The sequence below is a fragment of the Onychostruthus taczanowskii genome, unplaced genomic scaffold, assembly GCF_017590055.1.
Source record: "Onychostruthus taczanowskii isolate IOZ18803 unplaced genomic scaffold, ASM1759005v1 scaffold77, whole genome shotgun sequence".
NCBI classification, from domain to species: Eukaryota; Metazoa; Chordata; class Aves; order Passeriformes; family Passeridae; genus Onychostruthus; species Onychostruthus taczanowskii.
Window position 1 is genome coordinate 3549627 of NW_024505561.1, and position 13013 is coordinate 3562639.

A 13013-nucleotide genomic window follows, 5' to 3' on the forward strand; every position below is an offset into this window, starting at 1 on the left:
AAATTCAAGAAGAGGAGGAAAATTACCTAAAAGTAGAAAGTGAAAAATACAGATTATTGCAGTAGCTCAGACCTGCTGGGAGGCAAAATTGAGTGGCTATCCAAAACAGTCACTGTAGGGGTGCTCCTCAAATACCACAGCAGTGGTTTTCTGACTTCTGTGTAGTCTGTCTGCTGCCTCTGCAATGAGTTAAAAATAGATTTTGGTAGAATATATTAGCGTATATTATGATCAATTTTTAGCACTGCATTATTTATTACTTTAAAGAAGAATAAATAAAGCCAGATTGCTTTCATTTCTAAACCAACTAATCCTCTGGTTCTCCAGAGTGAGTAAATACTTATTAAGTTGAACTTAAATATTGTACATTATTACTTGAGTAAATACCTATTGAAGCTCGTAAGCAAGCTAAGGAGTTGGCAGCACAAGTGGCTTTGGTCTCTTTTCTCAAGACTTTGTGACAGTTAAGTGAGAAAAATGGTGCTGCTGAACCTTTGAACCCTTTGGGATCCCGTAATTGCCTTGAACGTTTTTTTAGCTCATCATGAAGAGCTGGATTCAGACAAGGTCTTTGTCAGCTTTATGACAGTCTGATGGCCAACAGCTTGTGTCTGATGGAATGAAAATGTGCAAGCAGATGTGTTCACTTCAGCGTGGACATCTGACCCTCAGCCATTTCCAGAGGCATACTGTCAACATATGGGACAGGCAGAACTGGGCACACTGAGAAAAGAGAGGATGGCACAGGGCACCAGAATTACCGTGTGAGGGAATGGGCTATGAGAAAGGCAAGGAAATAGGACCTCCAGCCCTCAGGAAACACCTGATGCCCCCATGTTAGACCCTGTATGGGCAGGCAGCATCTGTGGCCCAGATGTCTCACTTGCAGTGTCAAATCAGAGGTCAGCTTATTGATGAGCAAAGTAGACAAATATACTGGGGCTGAACTGGATTAATGGGAAAGCAATAAGAGAAAATCCTCCTTCAGCCCTGGACTGAAGAGAGGACCATGGTTAGTGAATAAAACAAAGCACATATCCACTAAATGATAACATTCTGGAAATGAGAACAAGGTTTCAGGGGAGAAGGAGTAGCAAAGGAAAAAGTCCAAGCTGAATTTAATGCCAGCAAGAGTTGGAGCTGGCTTGGCTGTCAGTGGTCAAGACAGGGGCAAAACCTATCCCATGGGACAGTTGGTGGGAGCCCTGGTGCAGACAAGTAGAATGTTTGGGATGGTGCTCTGTGGAGGTGCTGCTGCAGAATTTGTGGGGAAAAGGAGGTGAAAAAGTCCATCTGTAAGGCTATGTAAAAATTAAATTAAGACCAGGCATAACTGATATAATAGAGATTACTTTCAGTAAGTGAACATTTGCTCATCTTCTCCCATTACTAATTAAAGAAAAAGAAAAAAAATTGTTTATTTTGAAGAAAAGAAACAAGGCACATACCACAAGAGAACATTCTAAGAGAAAATGAAAAATAAAGACATGGAGGCATTTCCCAAAGGCATGGGGAAATATAAATAGTCTTGGGTTCCTTGTCATAAGGAAGAAATACTTGGTGTTACTTTTATTTTTAGAAAGAGGGAGAAGTTATGAGACAGCCTGATATGAGCCGGCTGTCTGAAAATATCTGTCATTTTTAATGTATACCCCAGATATATCTGACCAGTCTGCTACTCATGTGAAAAACATGCAAACAGAAAATGTCACTGTGAAAGGGTTCATCTATCCTGACACAGGTGTTCAAAAGTTAAATACCTTGGTGCAAACTGTTCACCACAGACTTTCATTTGGTCGAGGGCAAAAAAGCATCATGAGTTGATAATCTGTCTCATGCTAAAATAAATTGCCTGAAGTAGCCTAGAAGATGTAAAATGGGTGACCGGCTGAGGCATTCGTGTCTGAAGTGCTCTGAGATAAATCCTGTTTACAAGAAACTCCTGTTACTACATTGCTTTCAAAATGGAAGGCTGAGCAGACCAGAATGTTTGCTATGTCTGAGTTAATTTTTGGAGGGGTAAATGCTTTCTAATGCAGAGATCAAATAAAATCTGAGCATCTTATTAAAATATCTTAGAGCTTATAAAGCACACTGTATTTTGGAGTAATAATTTCAAAACTTCTGAAAAAGAAACATGTCAGTGGTAGATGCAAAGTTATGTTTTCCAGCTGATCCACTGTGACAGGTCTTTAGTTGAACAAGAGTTCATGTACACTGAATTCCTGCAGAATGGTAAATTTTCTGTATTCATCATTGTATAATAAATCTGGAACTGGAAAATTAATTCAAGTTAGAGACTATAAAGAACCTTTGTGAATTGTAGCTTCAAAACAGAAAATCTCAAGCCAAACAGTGTTCTTGTAATTCCTAGAACCTAGTCATGATTCTCTGTAATTTGGTCACTGTATCAAGCAAAGCAGTAACCTGGGTGTCAGAAAAGAGTTCACAAAAATTGAATTTCTGCTTTAATTTAAAAAGACTTTCAATTTTACTTTTTGAGTCTTGAGGCAATGACTGATCACAGCCACCTTTGCTGGGTATGTGGAACTCCCAAATCTATTTATCTGCACTGGTAGTTGGTGAGAAGCTGAAACCATTGGCAGTAATATCTCTGTTGGTTGTCAGTCCCCTGGATGACACTGCAGAACTGTACCTTATGAGCAACCCTGAATTTCAGGATGTTCTGTGTTGCACAAGGGGCTTAATCACCGCTATGATCACTCAGATGTCCTGAAGGTAAAGGTCTAAAAGAGGCATGCTCTGGTACGAAAGAAAGTCTTGACATTTAGGAGCTGAAAATGTCACCTCTAAAGAGCTGGAAAAATTTGAGAAGCGAATTTAGAAAGTAGTTTGCAGAAATTTATGTTCACTCGCTGTGTTAGTAGTTTCAGTGAGGTCTGTTAACTATCATTGGCACAGTGTGAATGATTTTAATCTAAAGGGTAGACAGCTTTCTGCCACTTCAAAAAGGTACCAAGAAAGAAGACGATGGAGAGGGTACCTTTGTCTGTGATTACCTCAAAAAATGCCCTTTTCTGTTATTAAATCTTCTGTGAGGTACTTCTCAAGACTCTTAAGTGCCAGGCCATTTTGCTTATGCTGGAAATAGTCTTCTTATTAGATCTTTTACTGCAGGAGCAGAAGGTGTGTTTTCTGGCATGTCTGCATCCACACCTGTGGATCTCAACCATTCAGAGCATGAGAAAATGCATTCCCATGCTTGACCTGTCTTTGTATAATCTTGTTTTCTGGGGTTTTTTCTTATATATACTATGGCAAAAGCGTCATGACCTTGCATCCTGTTGCTGTGAAGTATAATATTATAATAGTATCAGAGAAAATATGACAAGTCATATATATGTGCATTTGAGATGTAATTCTTCAAAGAGTGGTGAACATGAAGGTGGCTGGACCTATTTACAAGTAACAAGGGAGTGTAGACTCTCTAGAAAGTGTTTGCAGGGATGTTCTTTCTCCAGTACAGCTTCTCCTTTTTCAGCATGCAAGTGATGGAGCAATTAGCAGCGATGCAGACTTAGATAACCTCTGCCTCCATCACAGTTTATTACTTCATTTGTAGATTAAACAGGAGAGGTTCACAGTGTGTTTTCCATGTAAAGTAGTTTAGCATTTTATGTTTCTCTGTCAGACACAGCAAAAAAAAAAAAAAAAAAAAAACCAGTGGCAGAAGCTGATGCCTGTGTATGTAGCTGTGGCAGAGTTGTGATATCTTTTGAGAAATAGGGTGTGAACATGTAATTAAAGAGTACTGGAGACGTTTTATACTTCGTGGCTAAGGTTGGAAAAGAAACGTAGCTCCTCAGTTCTGCAACTCTGCACTGGAGAAGCTTGTTCTGAAAGAGAGACTTGAGGGTTTTTTCCTAGGAGGACTCCTACGTGTGCTCGAAATAGCTGGGTGCAACATGCCCTAGTTATGGCCCTTGTACAAGGGGCGGCACGTCGAGGATGCTGCGGTGGGAGCAAGCCAGCTCCACAGCCACTGGCAGCAGGAGAGGCATGGCAGCAAGAGCTCCAGCTGCTCCTGTGGCACCTGCAACCCATAAACAGGACAGCTTGCACAGAAAAGGAAAGTGTTCACGTTGTCTTCGCTGTTTTCCTGAGTTTTGACAGGAGGAGAGAAAAGGCAGGAATAGGGACACAGCAGTGAAGTCCTTACCTTGGGCTTTGCCACTCACCAGGGCAGGGAAGAGAAGGGGTCTCTGCTCTTTCACATTGCCCAGGACCCCTCTGTCCTGCCTGGCACACAGCAGGATGAGTGGCACTTGTGTTAATCACTATGCCAGGAATTGTCCTACCATTTTCCTGAGAAACAGCCTGAGATTAGGCCCTCTGCCTTCTCTGTCACACGTTTTGGGGGAACTGTGAACACCAGTCTTGTGGGACTGTTTTTCCAAAGTGGGGCACAAGGGGAAGTTACTGTCTCCCTGTACTTGAGGGGAAAAAAGCTATAGGAAATGCAAGTTTATCCCCTCAAAAGTTGGCAGATGATATAGTCAGCTGCAGTGCCTGAAATTCTGGGATTTTACTGAGTAAAAAATTTACTGAGTAAGTTTCAGATTACGTACCATTAAGTCAGACTTTAGGATCCTTTAAATACACTTGTGTGATTATGGCTAACCCAGTGTAGCTAAAGCTGCTTTATTAATTACATTAATGTTGGGTTGTAACATGCTAAAAATACCAGTGCTGAAAATCTTGGTCATTTCTTATTTTCAGCATGGCTGTGTTCTTAATACGTATTGTCAAATCACCGTGCTGGAGCTGGACCAGGGTTATCACAGACAGGGCTTTATTATTTGAGCAAAGGTATTTCTTTGTTATTTCAAAAGGAAACAGAAGATAGGCGATAAGCTAACAAACTCACAATGGGTGGAAGTTCATTAAAAATATATGTCCTTGTTGTGTGCATGATGTATTTAGATGTTAAGTCCTTTGGAGCAGCAGGTGTTTGTACAGTGTCATTACAACCGGGCCTCACATGTCACCAGATTTCCAGAGCTGATGGCAATCAAAGATGGCTTTTTGGCTCGCTGGCAAGGTCGTTGGGGTCAGGGAGATGTGCTTGTGCACAGAGAGTGAGGCAGTGCAGCTGTGAGGAGCAGTGGGGTGATGGGCAGGGGACAGGGACGAGCACCTGCCATGCAGAGCTGTGTGTTTCGTTTCGGTGGTGTGTATGTCAGAGGTAGTATGTTGCTTAAGTTACTTTCCAAACACCTTTTTTCCCCCCCTCTTTTAATAGAAATATTGCATTAAGCAGTGGTCTAGCTTCATAATACTCAAGTAGGTCCAAGTACTGTTGTGACTGCCTTGCATACCACCTGCAAATACAGCTTAAAAATATGCCAAGAGCCAAATGAAACAGGAAGAGCAGGCAGTACACTCTTAATTCCTTGACTCGTGCTTAAGTGTGGAGCACAGGATAGCAATGGCATGAGTAAATATCACACCTCTGCCTTTTGATATTACTTTCACTGACAGCCATTTCAGGCAGGTGATGGAAATCTGAACCATTTTCCAATACTGTGAGCAGGTGGAGCTGGTTGCTGAGCACACTGTGCATTTAACCTTCGCAATATTGGAAGCACAAGTAAAATACACCTGTAAAATGATTGTTTCACCCTCCATTTGAGACAGCATGACGGTAAAGCAGCAAGGTTAGTGACCAGTTAGGTGCACAGAGGTACCACTATGGTAATCCCTCTGGAATCCTTGCCATAAGGAAGTGTGATGAAACCTCTCAAGTTCACTGATCTGCAGTTAATTTTTTTAGGGAATAAGCAGCTGCTAGAAATGCATTGAAAAGACACTTTTGCTTAGTGAAAACACCCAGCCCAGTACATCTTTCTCCTTGTTAGTGGCAAGGAGCCCTGCCTCCACTGTGTCCCCTGGTCATTCCTGACTTTCTGGGAGCACAGTGGGAGCTGGAGAATCGCCCCAGGCACAGATGCACTTTGAGCTCCTCCGGGAGGTGCAGGGCTTCCACCTCCACTGACAGGCAGGGCGCTGAGGGTGCACACCCTGCTTATGGCCAGGCCCTGGATTCAGCACTGCCCTGCAGCATTTTGAGACATAAAGTACCCCCTCTGCGTGTTCTCATGCACGTGTGTGCAGGGGGTGACAGCCAGGTGTGTGAGACACAAACGCCAAAAGGCAGCCTGAGGACACAGGACGCTGTCCCACACAGGATGCTGTCCCATATTGTCCAATGTGGGGTACTGTCCCACACAGGATGCTGTCCCACAGGGGACGTTTTCCCACACGGGGCACTGTCCCCCACGGGATGCTGTCCTGTGTGAGCTGTGCCTGAGCTCAGCTAGGCCAGCGCGGGCCGGCTGGGCACACTGCTGTCCCCGCGTCACCAAAAAGCGCGATCACGCTTTCCCTTTCTCTCAACAGATAATCCTGAAATAGCCGGCAGGAGCGGAACGGAGTGTCACGAAGCCTCCCTGCGGACGGCCAAGCACGGCTACTGTACATACTACCCCATCTCCTCCTCTCTAGAGTTGCCACAAACTGCATGCTAAGTCAAGAATTTGTTCTTATGGACAAATCAAAAACTCAAAAAAGCTAGTGCTGCTATGTCATATATGAATATTAAATATGGTATGCTTACTATACTCCAACCTAAAATAGTTAACTACCTGATACCAGCTGTGATGTTTCAAGACATAAAGGATAACATTTAGTTTTAAAGATTTTCTAAGCATAGTTTAATTATTGCAAATATTGTCGTTTCTCCATAACTACACCTAACGAAAATGGTCCAGATCAGTTAGTCTCGTGAGATTTTGTGTTTATGAATCTTTCGAGCTCAGCAATAATTGAATTGCATTGACTAAAAACTTTCCCCAGTTGCAGGTTTGATTCTCACCCAAACTATGATTCGGGGTTTTCTTCTCAGTTAAAAAAAAATCTTGGTTTTGCTCCCTTGGTGAGTTGATTCCAAGACAAAGGAGGTGAAACGCAGCCCGGTGTCCTGCACATCATCCTGCCAATCTGATATTTCTAGCCAGAAGTCCAAAGTAAAGCACAAAGTCTTTAGATGCACATGGTTGGTGTTTGACTTGTATGGAGAAGTTGCATTTGAATCATAGCAGAATAGCAGAAGAAAATTTTTAAAATTTTGCACAGTATGAACTTCATACCCCTTTCAATCCCCAAAAGAACAAAGTCTTGAGAATATTATTTTACAAGTATATTTATAATGTTTTTAAAATAGACTTTGCAGAAGTGCCTAAATTTTGTCACATCAGACTTGATGAAAGTGAGCCTGATGCCAACAGTCAAATCTCATCGGACGTGAATAATCTTTGAAACTCATAGTCAGGTTACCAAAAAGATCCAAGCTGTTAAGAAGTAATTTCTAGAAGTGTAAAATCAAACAGAACAAAAAAACCAATACCAAACTAACAAAAGAAAAGGCAAAAAAAAAAAGAAAGGCTGTAGATGAAGAGATTGTATGATACTCTAATTTAATTAAAATTCAGTTGAGTCACTGAGACTTCATAGGTGACTTTAATCTAGGCTATTAACTGAACACTAAGAATGTAGAATGAGATTCAGTTTAATAAATCATTACTGTATTTGCATTTTTTTAAATTGGATTATAAGATTGTAACCAGATTAGAGTGGAGAAAAAATAGTTCTTTTAATTGTTTTCCTTTAAAAACATATTTTATGTCACAAAAGTATGAAGATATCTTTAATACAATTATATACATGTTATATATACATACATACATATATATGGATGAAGCAGATTTTAATGTTGTTTACTTTTTTAAATACTTTGTTGATTTACAAGGTAATTATATATGTATAATTAAAATTTCATTTGTTTGATTTGAGATTTGTTTCAAGCACTATTGTACCAAATATTTCATATTTCACATTTTATATGTTGCACATGTATCACATAAATGACATAGTTTTTAAATTATTGTTTAAAAAAACAAGACAGCTGTTATAAGTGGATATTATGTATAATTGTTTGCAGCATAAGTTTTCTATGTGGACATTACTAGTGATTGCAGTATTTTAACTTAACCTCTTCAGATTGATTGTAAACTATTTTAAACTTTGGCAGCACTGCCTGTTCTGAACGACTGAAGGCACTAACCATATTATTATTTGTCTAGGAAATTATTTTCCAGGCTAAATCTTGTTTGTCCGATGTCTAATTACTATCTATTTATATATAAAGCTGGAGATTTGATCATCCGAAAGAAAAAAAAATCACAATTTGGTTGTAAAATTAACATAGTGCTTGTAACGTTGCGTTAGTTTAATTTGTGGGAAAATAATGTATCTTAACTTGTTACTTTAGCAGTTAAGGTATCACCATTATATACTATTAAAACACTAATATTTGTAGACTTTCTCAGTCATTATACCTAGGTAGTTGACACTGCAACTTGCCTATATCTGTCAAAGTTGTTTTTATTTTTTTATAATAGTTAATTTAGGCATTTGGGTAGTTTATTGTATAATACTAAATGGTAAATTATCCATGTTTAAATATTTTATGTAGATAACTCTTCAAGACATCATTTTGTGTGAACTTTTTATGTTTCAAAATTACTGTTATTCTATGTTTTTTACAATTAATCCAATATTACTATTTTTTGCCCATGGATGACGAAGCTTCAGATACATCAGGTCTTTCATTCAGATAAACTGACAGACAAAAAGAGAAAATGTATTTTTAATAAGAGATCCACTTTCCGACTTTATGACTTTGTAATATTCCTGAAACTGTACAAGTACAAACCTATGCTAACAGTAAGGAGGCAATTACAAAGATGTGCAAATACGTGTACAACAGATTCTGCATTTTATTTATTTATAAAGTAATTTTATAGACTATTTCAAAATTTGGGAAGATCTAAAACTATTTTTCTGTATAAATATTATTTGCCAAAACTTTGTTTATATTTTAAAAAAAAGTCTAATGAAAATGATTAAATTTTAAATGCTTTGTTTAATTAAAAAAAAATACAACAAGAAATGTAACCCCCTAAAAGAACCATGAGATGGGCCAACACGGAGACAGTGAATACTGTAGCTGGGACATGGTTTCAAGTGACTTGAGATGTCTCAGTGCATATTTTCTTCAAAGGATACAGCACCTCACCAAAATACCTTTTTGTTTGCCTCTCTCATCCAGCATAATTGACGACAAGTACAATGAATATTTCAGTAACAGTTAAAAGAAACCCCTCCATTCACTCTTTTCCAGCATATATAATTACTAGTGGTCTGTTAAATAGCCATTCTATTTCTGTTGTGACGTTAAATTCATTCACCCAATGTACAACCACTGAAATAAAAAGAAGCATTTTAAAATGAGAGCGGAGTCAGGGCGGTCTTTTCTTGTGGCGCGCTCCGGGAAGAGGGGCCTGGGGTAACAAAAAATAGGAATCTTTAAAAGCTGTGTATTTTTTAAATTTTATTTTTTCCTTAATTGCTTATCAGGCAACAAATCCTTAAGTGCAATCCCCAGGTGCAGGACATGCAGACGCTGTGTGAGGAAGCCCATGCCCTTCTCCTGCTGAGGATGCTGCGCCACAGGGCTCCAGCCTCCAAGAGCCATCCCGAGCCCCTCCTGCCCACCGTGCATGCCGGGGTGCAGACAGGCACTGCTTATCCCAGGGGTGTGCCTCACAATTGCCTGACCATTGAGGGAATTTTTGGTGGCACATGCTTTGCGTCTTCTTTTCTTTGCTGTGTCTTGAAGAGTGTTTCACCAACAAATAATCCATGTTATCTGCTAGTTTCTCTGGAGAGAGCACTATCACAGAGGAGTTGTGTGCCCACAGGCAGGGATTGCATGGCAAACTAGAGACAGAGGAGGGATTAAATTAAACACTCTGGCTGGCAGCTCTGTGGTTACTTCACACTGCCTTCTCCGTTTTATTTTTTTTAAATGCTTCTAAAGAAAGAAAATACAATTCCTGCAGAATCAAGAAGAGTTTGTGTCATAAAGCTGTCTACACTTCATCAGCACAGGGCTGGTGTGAAAGGAGCCCAAAGTCACAAGTGATGTGGAAAACCACCAGGTCAACCAGTCCATTTGGATGTATCACAGGCGTACTGAGCCAGAAGCCTGCTGAGAATGAGTATGTGGGATGGAGAGGAGAAATAGGATGACTTGCAGGGACAGGGAAGGACTGGAGCATTAGAGAGCTGCAAGGGCATTGTAGAGCAGGAGCAGCAAATTATTAAAATTCAGCTCCTAATGACTCAGGAGCAGGAAGCCCGTCTGTTGACACTTTCTGATGTTAAACCTCACCCTGGACAGTTGTCAACTGCCAAGAAGGGTCAACACGTCCCTTTTCTTGTCTAAAAGCTGCTTTGTTTCTTGTCAAATTTGACACTTTCTTGGCATTGGAGAAGTGCTCATGGAAGCCGTGAGATTTCAGGGGCCACAGCACACCCACAGTGTCTGTACGTGTCCACATGCAGAGCGTCCTCCCTTCAGATAACATCAGACTTTCCAAAATGGAGCAAGTTATTTCTCAAGAAGAGAAATCCTTAGAAACCTTTGGTTTTCCCCCTGAGCCTGACCATGCACCTCCCCTGGCCCCACATGAGGTAGCAACAGAGACTTCTCTGTTTTGCTTGGTTGTCAGTTCAAAAGTCTGAAGTAATCTGGGCACTGGGGTGTTCTCGCAATCCACTGGAATTGAAAGCATGAAACAAAAGGGGATGTGACATTTGAGGGATCAGAGACTGCTAGGATAGTTTTGCATGTTTGTATACAGCAAAGGAAGCCAAAACTAGTTGAACCTTCTTCATGCTGCACTTTGAGAGTGACTCTTGTGCAAGTTACTGAAACAGCAACTGGGTTTTCTTTCTGAAAGAGTTGTTTCACTCCAGAAGAGAGCCCAGGAGCAACCCAACATTTCTGTACTGCGGGTGACAATAGATAAAAGGACTCATGAGCAAGGTTCTCAACAATGCAGGCATTGCATGTCCTGCTACTGTCATTTATTGCATGAATTCATGGGACCAAAAAAAATACCTCACCTGGAATTGCTGAACACCTTCCTTGGCATCTGACTGAGCACACCATGCTCTTTATCCCTGCAATCAGTTCTCTAGCTAAGCCTTTTGTCCAGTAGCCTGCCTTTTTAATGTCGTATAATTGACAGTTCTGGAGGCTATTTTACATGGGTCAAGATGATGTTTATTGCTGGAGTGGGTGTGTGTGAGAGCAAAATCACCTCAGCTGTTGCATTATTGCTGGTATGTAATGTATTCGAGCATAAAGGTATGCAATAGATAGCTTGATTATATGTGAATGGATAAATTATGGAAATGCATTTTAAAGTGTTATTCTTCTAATTCTGTAATTATAAAAACCATAGGAATTGTAGAAAATAAATTACATGTTTAATTACATGAAAATACCTTCTGCTACAACAGGGGAAAAAATGCAATACTAAGAAATGGGAAAGGAAGGTATTGGTGGGAACAGGTTACTCAGTGCTGGGTTGCAGTTGCATTATTTCCATCAAGGCTTCTTGCAATGTGAGGAAGACAACTTGGCTTTATGACTTAGGAAAATCACTACAGGAAAGACGCCCTGCTCCTCTCATCTTCAAAGGGCTGGATTTGGATACTACCTTTAAGGAAAACAAATTCTGGTGACTGTCTTCCTTAGCCTTAATTGTCACAAAAGAGTCAAGGTGTGGCCTGTGTGGCTCCTCAGAGGGCCACCAGACCAAAGAGGTGCCAGGATGTGCAGGTGGCGACGGTGACCACAGTGGTGTGAGGTTCACCTTGTAGGAACAACCCCCAGGGAAGGCCATGCAGGTGCTGCCTGTGCTACACTGGAGCTGTGTTTGTATTTGCCATGACTGCCTCTCCTTCTCACACAGAGCTAGAAGGAAAAGTGCTTTTACTTCCTTGGGTTATGGTTGTAGCCACTGCACTGGATGCCAGTGGAGCACATCCAGAGATGCTAAATTTGGTAGCTTACAGCACAGCTCAGGACTGTGTGAGCAAGTTTTTCACTCTTGGAAAACTGTTGGAGTGGGATCCAGCTTTCTGTCTGCATCTGTGGAGTTTCAAATGGGACACTGCAGAGTACCCACTTGGCCTAAAGCGGCTGCTATGGAGCAGCACAGGTCTGGCTGAGTATGTTAACTTAAGTCTGCCAGCCCCATGCAGGTGTCTCAGATACTGTACAACACCTTAGATGAATTTAGTCAATGAATCCTGCCACTTTTCACAAAGGACAACGGTTCTGATGGCTTTTAAAACACCCATCATGCACAAGAAATCACAAAATCATGAGACTGACTGAAATTGTCTGATGGTTAAAAATCCTGATCTTCTCTGTAGGTATTTGGAGAATGTTCAGCTTGCATATTTAAGCTTTTTCTCTCCTACTATGATACCTAGAAATTCTTTTCATATCACCTAACGTGTTCCTGCACTCACAGATGTAAATCTAGAGCAGTTCACAAAATTCTTGAGAAACTCGTGAAAATTTACAAGAGGAATTCAAGCAGTTCTTATGTCTTACCGTGTTGTAGGGAGGAGTCACAACACACAGTAACCCTTTATGATGTGATATGATTTCTTCAGGCTTAACTTCCACATGGACTTTTTTCAGTTAGTTATTATGCCAATGAAGGTGTGATGTTATCAGTACAACATAGGCTGAGTGCAGTTGCAATGGGACGGACTGTCCCTGTATGCAAATAAATTGCTCTGTTTAACATGTGAAATGACTGTACCCCACTCTAACCAAATTAGTTATGTTGCTTTCATTTCTCTAAGTCTTGATAACAAGCTGTCTTAGGACAGGCGCTGGTAAAGCCTACACACATTCATTTCTAGGTTTAAGATGAATGATTATGAAAGGCAAGAGTCCTGTTTTGTGTCCTTCCTCGAGTGAGAGGGGCTCAAAAGAAAAGCTACATAAGCAACTCCAAGTGAAAGAGAACTCACATGGAAAAAAGTGGTCAGCCTTAAGCCGA

The 13013-nt window shown here is 40.6% G+C and overlaps 1 protein-coding gene across 7 annotated transcripts in view; it reads left to right on the forward strand.

Annotated features, from left to right (window-relative positions):
- MBNL2 (muscleblind like splicing regulator 2) overlaps window positions 1–9372 on the forward strand; it is a 106640-nt gene extending 97268 nt beyond the window's left edge. For all 7 annotated transcript variants that reach the window (XM_041423423.1, XM_041423419.1, XM_041423425.1 and 4 more), the window contains one exon: window positions 6421–9372. In XM_041423423.1, the coding sequence (XP_041279357.1) occupies window positions 6421–6435 (15 nt within the window). In that variant the 3' untranslated portion in view covers window positions 6436–9372. The remainder of the gene's footprint in view (window positions 1–6420) is intronic.
- The last annotated feature ends 3641 nt before the right edge of the window (window positions 9373–13013 follow it).